This window comes from Balaenoptera musculus, chromosome 6, assembly GCF_009873245.2.
Source record: "Balaenoptera musculus isolate JJ_BM4_2016_0621 chromosome 6, mBalMus1.pri.v3, whole genome shotgun sequence".
NCBI classification, from domain to species: Eukaryota; Metazoa; Chordata; class Mammalia; order Artiodactyla; family Balaenopteridae; genus Balaenoptera; species Balaenoptera musculus.
Window position 1 is genome coordinate 12,237,222 of NC_045790.1, and position 17,226 is coordinate 12,254,447.

The window sequence follows — 17,226 nt, forward strand, 5'->3', positions numbered from 1 at the left end:
CTAGGAGAATTCTGAACGTTTAAACAGTGCACTATGGGTAAAATAAAACTACCGTGCACACACACACCCAGATTGTTACCTCAAGGAGCAGGCTGAAAATATAAATGCATTTCAGGAAAATTTAGATTCCTGGATACTATTTTTAAAACAAACTGTTAATGAAAGCCTCAAAAACTTGAGAACACTTTACTCTTGAGATTAAAGTCACTATCATATACTTTAAAAAGACAGACATTAACCTCACTGTTAGAGTCATATTACTGGACTCAAGGCAGGGTCCGGTATAACACATCAACTAGGTCTGTTCTCATAAAGCAACAAAAAACTTCAAAGAACAAAAAACTTCCTCTTCTAAAGAGAAAAATAAGAATCTTTCCTACGACCAATAAAAATGTTATTTCACAATGGAAAAAAACACCTGTGTTAATCATCTAAAGAACATTCTAATACAGTTAATAAAAAGGAAGGACTCTATCAGAACATCAGTCAACGGTCCTACTGTGCCTTAAGTCAACACACAGCCATTTTAGGCACACACTAAAGGCAAGATTTAAAAAGGCACAATCTGATTTTTGGTAAGAAAACACAATGTTTTTGACCTTTGTTATGAAATTCTATATACTATTAATAAAAACCAAGGAATTTATAATGTGTTATACAAAATGGAACTCTAATTTCTTCCAACCTCTTCGTTCTAGACTGTCAGCGCCCAGGTTTCACCCTAAGAAGGTGAAATAATCACTTTCTTTTGGGGGTGGAACAGCAATTGGTGGTGGTGGGAATGACAACAGCGGTGTTACTGGTCTGTTTTCACTTCATCAGGCACACCACACCGTCCCCTTGTTACCTACCTTCTCTATTTCTTATGTACTCTAATAAGCAGAATAGGACACAATCAGACAACCGAAGGTTCAAAAGTATAACATGCTCAGCATAAAAATCAGATGAGGGAAATTTAATAGATAGTATCTATAAATGGTAGTAATTAACAGTAATGACTAAATATTAAGTGACCAAATTATTATTAGCTCTGACATCCTCTAAATACTTCAACTCCTACACTGAAAGACACTTTATAGGGTTACTCATTGATTTTATAATTCCATTTCAGGACTACAGTCCAAATAAATAATTTGAAAGAAACCAATTAAAATTAGTACCAACACGGTTATAGGTGAATTATTTACATACAGGCATACTTCATTTTATTGCACTTCCCTTTACCATTCTTCACAGGTACTGCGTTTTTTTACAAATTGGAGGTTTGTGGCAGCCCTGCGAGGACGAAGTCTATCAGCACTATTTTTCCAACAGCATTTGCTCACTTCATTTCTCTGTGTCACATTTTGGTTATTCTCTCAATATGCCAAACTTTTTCATTATTATTATTATTTTATTTTTAACGGTGATCTGTGATCAGTGATCTTTGATATTACTATTGCAAAAAGATTACAATAGTTAGCATTTTTTAAAAAATAAAGTGTTTTTTCATTAAGGTATGTACATTGTTTTTTTAGACATAAATGCTATCGCACACTTAACAGACTACGGTATAGTGCAAACAACTTTTATATGCGTTGGGAAACCAAAAAAATTCATGTGACTCTATTTACTGCAGTCTTCTGGAGCCAAACCCTCAATACCTGAGATGTGCCTGTTATGAAATAAGCTGAACGTATTTCACACAGCCGATAATGAGGAAATATAAAAGTAACCTCTAGTACACAGGTTGGAAAATTATGGCCCACCAGCTGTTTTTGTAAATAACGTTTTATTGGAACCCAGCCATGCCCATTTGTTTATATATTGTCTTTGGCTGCTGTCACTTGACAACAGCAGGGTTGAACAGTTGAGACAGACTGAAAATATTTACTATCTGGCCCTTTACAAAAAATGCTCCTCAACCCCTGCTCTAGAATATTAATATAATTGGATATTAACATTAAATGAACAAATATGACTTATGTGGGTACAGAGACACAACAAACTAATGTCAAAGCACACACTGTCTACAGACAGGTACAACTATAATGTGCCAAGCACTATACTAAGTGAGCATTTACATATATCCTCATTTAATCCTTATAATACCACTATGATATAGACATCATTTTCAATTAATAGGAGTGTACGAAAGCACGGAGAGATTAAGTAACTTGCCTATCACACCTCTGTCAAGTGTCAGAGCCAAGATTCAAATTTAGCAGGTGTGAACAATCATATGGGTAAGGTAGCAGCACAGAATCCTATAAATCACTGGATGATGAATAAAGAAATAATATATGTGTTCAGTTTACTGCTGCTTTTTCATTGCCAAAATGTCTGTGTTCAATAAAACATTTAGAGTCAAACTACATCACCTTTATACTATTTACTAATGACCCCATTACAGTTACTTGTAGCCCTACCATAAAACTGAGCATTTTTTTAAGCACCTGCTATATTCAAGGGGCTGGGTGATCCACAGTCTAAATTCTACCCTCTAAAGAGGCTTATAAGCAGAATGTAATCACAACAGATAAACAGTTAACCAAGAAAAGATTTAGTAAATGTTTAAGAGAACCAAAGAAGGAATATTGTAAGGCAAAATAAACAATTATAAAATGAATTCTAAGACATAAAGACTGAGTAAATATATAAAGATGCTCCCTTCGTTTTAAAAATAAAGGGGGAGGAATCAACTAGAATAAGCTGCTTACATATTTTTACCCATCTGGATTACAGATTCCCAAAAGTTTCACTTGAAACAGTTAACATAGCATCCACTGAATGCTGACAAACCTGATTCTGTTATTTTTCTCAATATGATTAGTCTTTATTTTTAAAATTATTTTTTACTGACCTAAGAGAATTTTTATTAAATAAAATATATGTTAAATATAGATACACTTTTTAATGAAACAAGAATGTGCAGTATTTTTTCAATAAAATTATGTCAGATCACAAACATTTTTACTTAATCCTAAGTTTAACTTAACCTGGTCCAACCTGTTATTCTTATTCCACCCAGAAAACAATGCATATACTTTAACCCGTGTCGCAAATTCACTTGCTCACAAAAACATTACTGAGCACTTACTGTGCTATCACTGAGACATCAGTATTAAGAGCCCCCCCATAAGAGCAGCTCATACTTACACAGTGCTGGGTACTGTGCTAAGTACCCCTCAATATGATTAGTCTTTAAAGCTAACTAACACAGAAGAAAATTTAAAAGGTTAAAATTCATAAAATACTATAAACACTGCTGCAGCAAATAATTCTAAAAAATTCAGGCCTATCTACTTTATGCATCACAAGATAGCATAAATCTCATGACAAGAGGTTCACAAAAATTCTATGAATAATCACTATTTCTTAAAATTCTACATTTTTAATATTATCTCAAAAGGGACCGCTCTGGCGAAAAAAGCAAGTATCTGTGAAGACTTGCTGCAAGAGCAGCTGCCAGCGTGGACTTCTAGGTATCAAATGAAACTTTCACGCCTGGAAGAAAATGAGCTTATTAGCAAGTTGGCTATGCTGAATCTTGACTTTTTGCAAATAATATTTAATTTCCCACAAAACTCTACTAGGTAATCAGTCTCCTTTCCTTTTTGTTACATTTCAGTAAAAACAAAGGTTAACAAAGAACACTACAACTAACTGCATAAACGAAGGCGTCCCAAAAAAGTACCAATAAAAATGTGAAGTAACTTAGCACTTCCTCTTTCAAAAGGCTGAAGTGAAAGACAAAAGTCAAAATTAAAAATCTGTAATTGGTCTTCCGCTTCTGGCCATGGGGGAGTAAGACAATCTAGATTCAGCCTCTAGCTATGAATGACTAGAAAACGGAACAAAATATATGAAACTGTTTTCAGACAACAGACAACATGGAGTTTAGGACTGTGAACTCTTAGAAAAGAGTAAGTGAGCCCTGTATTTGCCGTAACTTACCGCCTGGACAGTGCAGTGAGTCAGAAAGAATCCAAACACAGACCAGCAATCTCACCGGGTTGTGGAGTCAGAAACTGGGGGTTAAGGAAAGCCAAAGCAGCTAGATTTTGTGGATAGAGTACAGAGAGAAAGTTCAAGGGATCTACAGAGATCACTTAAAATCTTTGGTTTAATACTGATCTGAAGACATGTGGTGCGCTGCTCCACAAGGCCTAGAAAAGAACCATCAGAAAGCTTACAAGGGCTCAGAATAAAGAGGTCTCCCACTCAGTCAGAGTAAAGAAACCTCATAATTAATAAGGCATCAGGTAGAGTCCTCAGAAGGGTATCACCTTAGGTGAGACTAAATCAGCACCATATTGAATTTGTCTTGACAAAGCTTAAAAGCAAATATTGAAAAACTGATCTCAAGTAACTTAACTACGTGCAAGGACGGAATCCGACAACAACGTAAATTCACGTCTGGCAACTAAAATCACCAGGAATGTAAGGAAGCAGGAAAATATGACCCATAACCAGAAGAAAAACAAACCAATAGAAACAGAACCAGAAATGACAAAAGTGATGGAAGAATCATTTTTAGAAGATAAGGGCCTTAAAATAGCTGTTGTAAATATGCTCCATATGCTCAAGACAAAGAAGGAACATCTGAAAATGAAAAGTACACAATTTGAAATGCAAGATACACCGGATGGGAGTAACAGATTAGATGCTGCAGTAGAAAAGGTCAAGAACTTGAAGGCCTAGTAACAGAATCAAAATGATACAGAAGGGGTGAAAAAAGGAGAGACTTGACTTGTAGGATAATATCAAGTGTTCTAACATACGTATCACTGCAGTCCCAGGAAAAAAGGTGGGGAATATTTGGAAAAATGACCAGTATGTAAGTGCTCAAGCATGATGACAGTATATGTAGAATAATCAAACCAAGGGATAAATGCAGACTTACAAAGGTATACAGTAGTGGCAACTCAATAAACTTCATTAGTTTTTTGTTAGTGATGTGACTGCAAAATCATGAAGAATTCCAGCATTTCAAAGCATAATTTTCCCCTTACTTACAAAGTAAACTTCAGTATACACATTAAACACATACTAAAAGTACCAAATAGAGCTGGGTTTTAGGCTTAGAAAATAAAGTCTTTTTCAACACCACGAACATTTGGCAGAATATTCTAAATCATGCAGACCATGGGACAACTTCTTCCTGTTCAAGACTGTCCTGCAAACTGCAGAATAGCTAGCATACTCGGCCCATGCCTAGTAAGTGCCAATAATGCCTTTAATCATTGGTAAAATTAGGTAAAAAAAGAATTCAATAGGACTAGAGTTTATTAATATGTATATATTTGATAAAAGGTACGGTGAAGATGTAATGGTCATAAATCTTTATACTCAAAGATTTTTACTTTATACTTCATATACTTCAGAGTTATTAGGAATAGAAGAGTTGACAATAATTATAGAAGCTGGACAAATCCTTTTCCACGCCTGACAGATTAAAAATAGGTAGGGAGGCAGGGAAGGGAGAAAGAAAGGACAGACACTTGAAAAATATAATTGATACACACACACACACACACACACACACACAGAACTTTATACCAATATAAAAATACGTATTTCTTCCAAAGAGCTTTGCAATTTAAAAAACTCAGGTGCAGCGACAGAGCCCCTTAAAATATTCTACTTATAAAGACCACATTCTCAATCACAATAAAATTAGCTAAAGATTAATAACCACTGGTTCTAATCAACCACTGAGTAAGCTTAAAACTCTAAGGGCAAAGATAAAAATCAGTACTGCAATAAAAATATTTTAAAAGATTTACAGGAACATAAGTATATAAATATTTAAGATAGTATTGTTCTTTTTTAAAAAAAGAGATACAATGATCACTATAAAACTAACCAACTTATAAAAACTGAAAGAATAAAAAACCTGAAATCCCACCACAAGGGATAACCATAAGTAATGAAGGAACAATCTTTTAAGCAAACTCATGCAAATTGCAAAATATGTATCAGATCTATTGAAATTTATATATGTTATGACTTCTGTAAGACCAATTTCAGTAATGGAATTATAATTAAAACTAACTTTACTCTTTTTTTTTGATCACACAAATAACTACTTTGTAAAAAACTATAGTCATCTACTCTTAACCCCTCTTCTGAGAGAATTTCAGTATAGTATATCCTTCCATAGTTTGTCCACATGTACTTCCCATGCTCAGTACAAAAAAAAATCTACTGTACTGAGAAAGAATGTTATCTACATTATATCGCTGAGTTAAAAAAAAGTTACAAATCATATTTGATCCTACTGGTATAACATAAACAAAACGATCAGAGCATTATGGAATTGGTGACAAGAGCTTAGACAGGGAGACCAGGTAACAGATACACGAATGATAGACGAATCTCTACAAACTAAAAAAAAGTAATGAGGTTGCACTACACACCATTCAAATGACTAAACTTTTATTTAAAAATTGACAATGGCTGGTGCTGGTACTGAGCAACTGGAGCCCTCACATATAGTTGGTAGGAATGCAACCCACTTTGGGGGAAAAATTTGGCAGTTTCTCATAAAGCTAAAAACAAACACCATGCAACCCAACAACCACATTACTAGATGTTTACCCAAGTCAAATGAAAACTTATATTCACACAAAGATCTGAATGCAAATGTTTATAGCAGCTTTATTTGTAATCACCAAAAACTGGACACAAACCAAATGATCCTCAACTGGTGAATGAATAAACAAAATGAGGTATATATCCATGCAGTGAAGCACCACTCAGCAAAAAAAAAAAAGGAACAAACTACCAATAGAAGCAGTAACATGGATAAAATCCAAAATGTATTATGCTAAGCGATAGAAGCCAGATTCAAAAGGCTACACACTATATGATTCCATTTATCTGACATTCTGGAAAAGGTATAACTACAGGGATAGGCGTGGGGTAGAGGTTGACTACAAGGGAACATGAAACTTTTTGGAGTGACGGACCTGCTTTTTATGTTGGCTATGGTAGTGACTGTGTGGTTTTTATCAAAGCTTGAAGAACTATACATAAAAGGAGAAATTTCACTGTATGTAAATTATACCATAAGAAAACAAGAACAAAATCCAACTACTGGAATCTCATCTCAGACATGCCAAAATCTGTCTCTTACGTTTTACTTACTGGTTACAAGATGTTTTCCTGCTCTAAAACCTTCAAGGTCCTCTAAGGATTACCAGAAGATTTTTGAAGTACTGCCTGGCATTCAATCTCCTCCACAGTATGAAGACCTCCCTTAGGTATACCATCCTACTTCCTAGTACCATAGCACTCACCAAATTCTCTAGTGAAGCTGATGTTTTTACACCTCCCACATACATACTTTTGCCCACCCTCACTACTCCTTCTTTAGCGTGGATATATTGTCTACCTTGCCTGAAATACCTTCTTTCCTCTCCCCCTTCCTTCAGCCCTTCTGTATGTGCTCCATCAGGGGAAAAAAAAAACCAAACAGAATTAATTCATATTAGATTTCTGGAGAGGTAAAACTACACCAGAAGATTAAAATCTATAGATGTAATAAAAGAAAAATGTGATTTTTACACAATAACTAAATAGAAGACAAGTGGACTAGGAAAAATACTTCTATTTCTAGAAACAGTTCATATGACATAGGAGAACAATTCACAGGAGGGGAAATACTAGTAAAACATAAAGAGCCAGTCAAAGCAAATTAAATAAATTTTTTAACAAGACACCATTTTCCATCTCCTAAACTAGAGGAAAAATACTAATTGTTCATAAGGCTGGTATCTGCCTACACTGTAGATAGAAGTATATATTATTACTGTAGAAAACTACTTCATAATTTATATCAGAAGCCACAAAGCATTCATTCCCTTGGAACTTCATGTCACTAAGTCATCCTACTGAAATAATCCAAAAAAATTTTTAATGTATAAAGATACTAATGTCTTTAAAGTATCTAAAATGTTAGAGAATATAAGAAAACATCAAATGTGCTTATTCTGCCAATATCCTTTCACATTTTGCTCTAATTTTCCCTGAAATCCTCCTCTGTTTTCACCCTTTCCCTACAAGCCCTGGCTCTTCATTAACCATTAGGGAAGAGCAACAAGAACCCTGGGGAAACAGTCTCAGCTCTGCTATTAAGTAATAATTTGACAGTGAGTAAGTCGATTAATCTTCATGAACTTCAAATTCCTCATTTGCAAGGAAACATTGATACATGATCTCTTCAGAGGATTTGTCTTTCACAGAGCATGTACACAACATGTACTCAGACACTTAAACTCAACACATCTAAGGGAGGAAGAAAACAGACTACTGGCTGGAGAAAATTAACATGCTTTTACTAGGATGCATAAACTTCTAATACGCAAAAAATTGAAGACCTAAAAGAACAACACATCTGCAACAGTTGCATAACTCTACCCGTGACCACGGATCTCTGCTAGAGATCTCACTCTGACAAAAATGGATCCCAGATTTATTTCTTAACATGGAACTCATCAACAATAGTGATTTAATGAAAGCTACTTCCAGTTAGTTTTAAGCTAATCAATGATGAAATAGGAATGGAACCCAGACAATGAAGTTGCTCTGCTCAACTTCAGCCACTGCTGCAGCAGTAAAGCACCAGAGATCCTCGTGTCATCTGTCGTTAACTCACACACCTTCACGAGATGGTATCTTCCTTGCTTTTATACACAAGTCAGAAACTACTTAATACATGTACACATAACAGAAAAGTTCCCCATTTTTCAAGCGTCATGGAACAAAATCTACATAACACAAGAGTTAACTGAGCTGGATCTTTTCGTCTTCTATAAGTTTATTTTATCATAATTTTGGACTTACAGAAGAGTTACAAAGACAGTACAGAGCGTTCCCATCTACACTCACCTAGTTTCTCCTACTGTTTACATCTTACATTACTATGGTACATTTGTCACAACTAAGGGATTAACACTTGAATACGATTACTAACTAAACTCCACAGTTTTGTTCAGATTTCACTAGTTTTTCCCTACTGTTCTTTTTCAGTTCCAGGATACCACATTAGCTTCCTATGGTCTGTGACAATTTCTCAGGCTTTTCTTGTTTTTGATGACTTTGACAGCTTTGAAGAGTACTGGTCAGGTACTTTGCAGCATGTCTCTCCATTTGGGACTGTGTTTTCCTCACAGCCAGACTACAATTATGGGTTACTGGCAGGAAGATCACAGAGAGGAGGTGCCATTCTTATCACATCACATCAAGGGTACATCTTACCAGTATGACTTATTGGTGACAACCCGGATGACCTGGCCAAGGTACTGTCTGCCAAGTTCCTCCAGTCACTCCAAGCCCCTAGAATGTACTCCTGAAGAAACCACTAAAGGGACAGAGAGAGAGAGGGAGAGGGAGTGTGTGTGTGTTAAGCTCCAGCCCTTTGAGGGGGAGTAGCTAGTTAAATTATTTGGAATTCTTCTGTATAGGAAATTTGTCTCTTCTCCCTCATTTGTTTATCCAATCAATCATTTATCAGTAGGAACTCACAGGCATTAATGTCATACTTTGGGTTATAATCTAATAATATGTAATTATTGTGTTGCTCAAACTGTTCCTGATTTGGCCACTGAGAACTCTTTCAGACTGGCTCCTGGGTCCCTCTGACATATTCCCATCCTTCTGGTTTTTTTGAGCACTTCTGGAATATTTTTTTTAATGTGTAACTTTCAGATATTCTTAATATTACCACAAATTAAAGATGACTTCTAACTCATTCTATAGTTACATACTAAGTTTTAAGAACTGAATTCTCTCAGTTCTGAAGAGAAGTATAAATATACTGAGAACAAAAGGAATAACTAGAGCACCGTAACTAACTCTCATCCTTGGATTATCTGACCATGACTGAGATTTCTATCCTGGAATAGATTCTCATTTGGTCAGCTGAGGTTCTAAAAGTTAAGAAACGGTGTGTGTTAGCCTTCTTAGAAGTTTTAGCACATGCCTACAACTTGGATTTCATAATTCTAATCTTCCGGTACTCACTGCTTTTTTTTCTTTTCAGATGCTGGGGAAGTGGGGTGAGAACACAGCAGGCAAACTACTCTCCATTATAGTCAAGGGCCTGCTGTCAAACCATCCTGGCACATAAAGGCACAGAAATTAATTCTCATTTTGATCCAGTTTGTTTCAACACTTAAGAGTCCTCATTAAAAAGCCTGTTATCTTGTAAAGCAAATAACGTCTAATAAAGATGTTAAAAAAATAAAATAAAATAAATGTAAAAAAAAAAAAAAAGCATGTTATCCTTGTTCAGACACATGACCATTTTCATGGTCTTTTCTCCTCTCTTCATTTAGTATATACCCTATGCGGAGAACACTGAACTTCAGGATTGCCCCACACAGCTAAGCAGAATATGATTCACCCAAATTTCTTCTCAAAGGTAACTAATTACTCCCTAGCATAGAAAATACTTTGCTGGATAATGCAGCTATAAAATGCTAGTTTTTTGATAAAGGGTAGGCAAGCTGAAGGTATAGTTATTTCCCTACAGACCGCTATGATGTTCCTTTGTCACTGTTGACCTCTAGAGGGAGCTCAAAGTTCTCGTTACTTTTTCCCAAAGGTCAGGACACTCCTCCCACAAGTTTGCTGTGGTCAAAATTTAAGAACATTTTATTTCGGCACCCCAAAAAAGAAGGTTAAGTGTATGCCATCCCTTTAGCAATGTCTTGCCCCGCAGAAGTGAGTAAGACGTGCCCTGCTCACCTGGCTCCTGCAGTGAGCAGGCCCCAGCCACTTCTGCCTCTCTCCCGTCCCGACTCCTCTCTCCCTCTCTCCTACGTTGCATGGGCTAGGGCAGATCACTGTAGCCTGAAAGGCTGCAGGGAGGGCGGCACTCCTGCTGCTGGGAGCAGCCAGTGCACCTCCACCTCCCTCCCGCCAGGGCACGCTGGCATGGAGGTGAGGGGAGGCTGCTCGCGTCCGCTCCGAGGACTGAGGGATCATTACCTTAGCACACCTCTACCACATTCTTGGGGCCACATCTGCAGGGAACTTGTGCAGGAAATGACCAGAAGTCAGACTGGTCATTTCCCCACCGTCAAATTGCCATTTCTTCTGTCTGTATGACCCTAAGGAAGTAACTCAGCCCCTTGAACGCTTAATTTCCTCATCTTTAAATACCTACCTCAGAGTTGCTTTTAGGACTAAACAAGCCATAAATGCAAAGAAATGATCCCTGAATAAGGCACACAGTAGGCAAACTGGTAAAAAGAAGATGTGGGCTGGGGTTTGGGCTCTGTTGCACAAAGCAGAAACAAGCAGTTTCCCTTGTTTCTAGACTATTCCAGTCAATCAATCTAGCCTAGGTAAAAAAAGTTCCCCAAATGGTCCAGCTGAGCTCCCAGGAGCCTGAGGCTAAAGCCCAAACTAGGAACAAAGTATTGCAGCTGCCGGGCTTGCTGCTTCTTTGTAGATACACTCAAGAGGCCTCAGGTTGAAGCACAACTGGTTGAGGATACGATCCTGTACTTCTGTCTCTTGGTCAAAATATCACCTCGATTTTACCATGATTTCCAAGAACAAAGTAAGTGCTAACAGCCTTCATAATAACCGTTTCTCAACCTCTGACTCAGTGACCGGGAACACGTTATGAGATAAGCTCAACAAAGACCGCTGGCTATTGATGCTCATACGGAACCTACATTGTAATGTTGCCATGAGAGTCAGGGTCCATAAGGTGATTTCCAGAGATGTGTTCTGGAACCAGCCTCCCTTCTTTTTTACTTGTTCCTGGATAATCTGATATCATGTTTGGATAAAATGGAATGGAACAATACCCTCCTGCAACAAAGAACAGAAAGATAAACAGTTGCTAATACATTTAGTCTACAGGGGTGATTTAACAAACAAGGCTTGGTGTATTAATGTTATATATAATGTTAGAAAGAAGAGCTCTAAATTGACCATTCTAAGCCTAGTTACCATCTTCATTAGATGTTTACCAACTTTTAACGGACTCATAATTAAGTCCACTAAACAAATCATCTCATTAGGTTGCATTATCAAAATAAAATGCAAATCATTTCTCGTGGAGATTATACAAACAAGCAGTACTGCACAAAGCTCCTGCATCTACGCATGCCTTATTAAGATATTTTTATAACCAGATGGGTATCTGGTTATTATCTGCCTAAAATCTTTACAAACTAGGATTATTATGGCCACGCTATAAGAACCTGAAAGCACTTCACTGACCACCCAGCGCAAATTTGTTTTCTGATAGAATTCCTTCAGCTCACCTACAAACTGGGTACAAAGAGGCAGAATATTTAGAAAAAGAGGTTAGAGAACTTTAAGATACAATACAAATAATGTTATCGACTTTATTCTGATGACAAAAGGAAGCCCACTGGGGAGTTTTAAATATGAGTAATCCAATTAGACATGCACCTTAGATTACTCAGGCTGAAGTGGACTGGGAATTGGGAGAAGGGTAAGTAGAGGGAAGTCTGGAGACAAATCGAGAGTTACTCTAGAAATCCTGGTAAGCAATGAAGGTGACCTGAGGGAATCAGTATTAGTATAGTAACAATATTATAAGTAGCCAACATTTAAAATTCACTTACAGTATGTTAGGTATTTAATCTTCATAACAAATCTATGAAGCTGGTGGTACTAATATACTCATTTAACAGATGAAGAAACTAAAGCATGGAGGCAAAAGAGGGGACAGAAGTGTTCAGACTTTAAAATTCATTTATGAAGTATATAAAGCAAGCCTTGATAATTAGTAAGCTGTGGAGAGCTGAAGATGAAAGCAAGAATAATGTCCAGGTTCTCATGCTGGCTGAATGTACTTATTACCATCAATGGACAGATATTTTACCTTACTTTAGGTATTCTTTAATAGCATCTAAATGGCAGGTCCAACTTCAGGTAAAAGAAAAAAGCTAAGCACCATTGGCTAAGTTCAAAAGAGTATGTCATGAATGATTTCACCAAAACTCTTAACCAAAAGGAATACATCATACATTACTACAGAAAAAGTAATTTCGTTCAGAACATTCTTTTTCCTCATTTTTCCCTTTTTTATCCTTTTCTTCTCAGTTCTGCTAGGTTAGTTTGCTCTTGGTGATAGTTCTCTGACCTTGTTTCAATTGTATTTACACTGCAACTCATTGTTTCCGCTATACTTTTTAAACAATTATAATCGTATTTTTCAAATAATTTGAAATTAATTTCACGATTCCATTTTCAAAGATGCAATTTCTTTCATGAATCTTACTCAAAGAGAATTAAAGTTTTTCTCCACTTACTTGAACTAAAAGTTCACTCCTCTGACAACTGATCTTATTTTTTATAAATCCTGCACATTTTTGTTGTTTTGCTCATTCCTTCAACAAATTCTTAAGAGAGTCATTCCTTTAACAAATATTTTCCTGAGCATCTAATACACGTTAAGACACTCCAGGTTATGCCAGCGTTTCTAGGTGCTAGGGATATGGGAGTTCATAAGACAGACCAAAAAATCCCTGCCCTCATGGATCATACATTCTAGTGATGGGGGCATATGATAAATGAATGATAAATATAAAATGTACCGGGTAGTGCTAATAAGTACCATACAAATACAGTAGGGTAGTCAAAGAAAGCCTCCCTGAGGAGACGACTTAGGCAGAAACCAAAATGAACAGGGAATTAGTCATCCAAGCTTGTAAAGTAAAGCATTCCAAGCAGAGGACCTAAGTAGAAATGAGTTTGCCAAACTTGATAAGATGAATGCAGAATAACGTGGTAGAAAAGATGGAGCATTTAACAGAGACCAAACCATATTCAGCCTTGTAAGCCATGGTAGTACTGTGGATTTGTCGTTAAGTGATAAGAAGCCATTGGAGAGTTTTTAATTTATGTTTTAAAGTGCTCATCTGGTTCATAAGTTATTGCAGTAGCCTGAGTAAGAGATGATGATGGTCTGAACTCAGGTGGCAGCCAGAGAAATGGATGAATTCAGAATACAATATGAAGACAGCACTGCAGCACCTGCTGAGGTTTCAAAAGAGGTGTCACAGGATGATTCCAAGGTTTTAGAACCATGTCCAATGGAGGAAAGTCAGTGCCATTTACTGAGGAGAGACACACCAAGAGCGAGCAGGTTTGGGGTAAGAAAGGAGCCAAAAATTCCATTTTCACATCTTTGGTGTTGATTTCGACCAGACACACATGTAGAAACGCCATCCAGGCAGCTAGACAGATTTGACAGTTTATGGGAGGAAGAGGAGATATAAATTAGAGTATCATCAATTAGTAGAGGCATTTAAGGACTAAATGTGATTTCCTAGAGAGCAAGTACAGATAAGAAAACAAGGTCTGGTCTGAGGACTGAGCCTTCAGGCTCTCCCACCACTAGCTGAAAAGGAGAAAGCAGCTAGGAAAGGAGAATGCACCAGTACTACTGGTGAGGTAAGAAGAGCTTTTCTGGAAGCCAGGCAAAGACAGTCTTTCTGAAAAGAGGCAGTGATGGGGAATTCCCTGGTGGTCCAGTGGTTAGGACTCTGCGCTGCCACTGCAGGGGGCAGGGGTTCAATCCCTGGTCGGGGAACTAAGATCCCGCATGCCACGCGGCGCATCCAGAAAAAAATAAAATAAGTAAATAAATGAATAAGTAAAAGGAGGCAGTGATGAACTGTGTCCGAAAGTGCATAGAAATCAAGGGAATGCTGAGAATTAAACTTGGATTTGGTGACATGCAGATTTTGGGGGTGATTTTGACAAAAGTGGTTTCAGGGGGTTGGTGTCCTTAAAATAAAAGTTATTGTCTGTGGCTTTATTTTACAGTTGTCAGGAGAAGCAGCTCTGGCACTGAGCTGTCTAGGTTGAAATCACTGCTCTGACAGTTTGAAATTTGGCTTATGAAGGGCCTCCTCTTTACGTCTGACACTGATGAAGATTTTCCCTTACTTTTATATGTCTTGGATTATTCTGGGAAACAGGGGGTTAAGCAAACACTGAAGCTGACTCATCATGCTCCAGAGTTGCTGACTTCTCAGGGGGCTGGGTATACTGAGTGTAGTATTTTTTCAAGAAAAGCACTTGAGTGATACACTGGGTCATTCCAAGCCTGGAAAATGCTATTCTATTGCCCTATGTGAAGGATAGTTTCACCAATTTAAGATTCTCAGTTTACACAGTTTTTTCCTCAAAGTTTTCTACATGGCACTCCACTCACTGTCTTTTAGCGCAGCAGGGTTCAACAAAACCTTCTGTGATCACAGAAATGTTCTATTCTGCACTGTTCAACATGGTAGCCACTAGCCACATGTAGCTATTTACTGAGCACTTGAACTGCCAGTGGTGAGAGAACAAATTTATTTTAATTAAGTTTAACGGCTACAGATGGCTAGTGGCTACCACTAACTGGACAGCTCTAGCATACAGAAGACAAACATAATGTCTACTTGATATACCTTCCTTTGCCAGTAACCTGTTTCTTGTCTCAATACTTGTACTATTTATTTCCACATCTTAAAATTTAGAAATCCACTAGGCTATTTCTAGGTGTGGATCCCATTTATTTTGCTTGGTATGCACTTCAGTTATCTGTAAAAGAATATAGTATTAACAGACCCTTCCACATGGAAGTTGTGTAGAGATTTTTAAATCAGTTTCAACTTGCCAAACACGTGGCACATAGTTAAGTGCTCAATAAATGTTAAATATATTCCCTGAGCCCTTTTGATCTGTTCTCTCTGACCTCTCACTCTGAACTTATATTCTACATGGAATCTATTATTTGTATTTCTTGTATTTTTGTCTGTAATATTCATCTTATTTTTTCCTCTGACTTGCAGGAGTATTTCTACAGCCCTGCTGCTTCCTGCCTCCAAAGAGTCAATAGTTAAGAATCACATATTTCACTTAAGAATTCCTTTTTCTGCTCTCTGATACTTTTTCTTCAAATGCTCACGAGTCTTGAGAATATTAATTAGTTCTTCTTTAAATTTCAATGTCTTCTCTTGTTTCTTGAAGTAAGTCTGTCACCTTCTCTTAGACTGCATCTGTGTCTTTTTGTGTATTCAACTTTAAAGAGAGAGGTCTATGTTTATGCAATATTGGGAACTGTGTTGGGTTCAATCAAAAAACACTTAGAACCAAGTTCAAATCTTTGGGGATGGGGAGATGTTTACATTGTTACTTCCTGTATTAGTTCTCAACTGCTGCCTAACAAATTAGCCCAAATTTAGCAGCTTAAGACAGTGAACAAGTATTATCTCACAGTTCCTGTGGATCAGGAATCTGAGTGTGGCTTAGCTGGGTGCATCTCACTCAGGATCTCTCAAAAGGCAGCAATGTGTCAGACAGGGCACCTGCCATCTCCAAACTTGATGAGGGCCAGTGGGGGAGCTTGCAAACCAAGCTCGTGCACACGGCTGCTGGCAGGCCTCGGGTCTTCAAGGGCTGCTGGCCGCATGAGCTCCACAGGGAAGCTCACTAAGTGGGAGATGGCTTCCCTCAGAGCAAATGACAGGGCCGCCCAAAAGGCTTTGGTGGAAGCCAAAGCTTTTCTGTAACCTAACCTTGAAAGTGACATCCCATCACTTTTGCCACACTTGTGGAAGCAAGTCACTAGGTCCAACCATACTCAAGGGGAGGGACATAAGTACACAAGGACATGAGTGGGGGGCAGGGGTCACTGGGGGCCATCTTAGAGACTGTCTGCCACACATTACCCTTAGTCAGCTTATCAATTCAGCAATATGTGGTCAGAAAGCAGGATTACAAGGCCAGAGAAAGAAGCTTTAGAGCAGGGAGTTTTAACATTGTGCTTCATGGTTAGTCTCTCTCCTACAACCATGGGTAGCCAGCCCCTCTCAACTGGTCACATTCCCCTTGGTAAGAACCATGCTGATTCATTCAGTGTTTAACCCTGCTTCAAAGTACAAAATACCTCACCAACCAACTGCCCCATGAACCACCTTCAATTCTAGCTCTGGCTGCTCAAGGTAGGTTCCTTTAGTCACACCCCAGGAGGGATTCTCAACCACATAAATGAACCCAAGTCAGCTAATGAGGACTTCCCTCACTATGCTTCTCATCTGTACCGTCTCTTGCCAAAATTCTTTTCAGTTTTGTTACAGCACTCTTCCAGGGTTTCCAAGGAAACTGAACTCTCCCCATTATGCTTCTTGGTCATTTCAGTGTGTTTGTCTGTTTGTTTTAACACATGGGCTTAGATCACCATCCTCCACTGGAAGTCAA

The 17,226-nt window shown here is 37.7% G+C and overlaps 1 protein-coding gene across 3 annotated transcripts in view; it reads right to left on the reverse strand.

Annotated features, from left to right (window-relative positions):
- Nucleotides 1-17,226, reverse strand: part of PPP2R2A (protein phosphatase 2 regulatory subunit Balpha) — an 84,612-nt gene that overhangs the window by 35,254 nt on the left and 32,132 nt on the right. The window contains exon 3 of one of the 3 annotated variants that reach the window (XM_036854533.1): nucleotides 11,673-11,811. The exons of the other annotated variants lie outside the window; for them this stretch is intronic. Within the exon in view, the coding sequence (XP_036710428.1) occupies nucleotides 11,673-11,688 (16 nt within the window). The 5' untranslated portion in view covers nucleotides 11,689-11,811. The remainder of the gene's footprint in view (nucleotides 1-11,672; nucleotides 11,812-17,226) is intronic. 3 annotated transcript variants of the gene reach the window in all.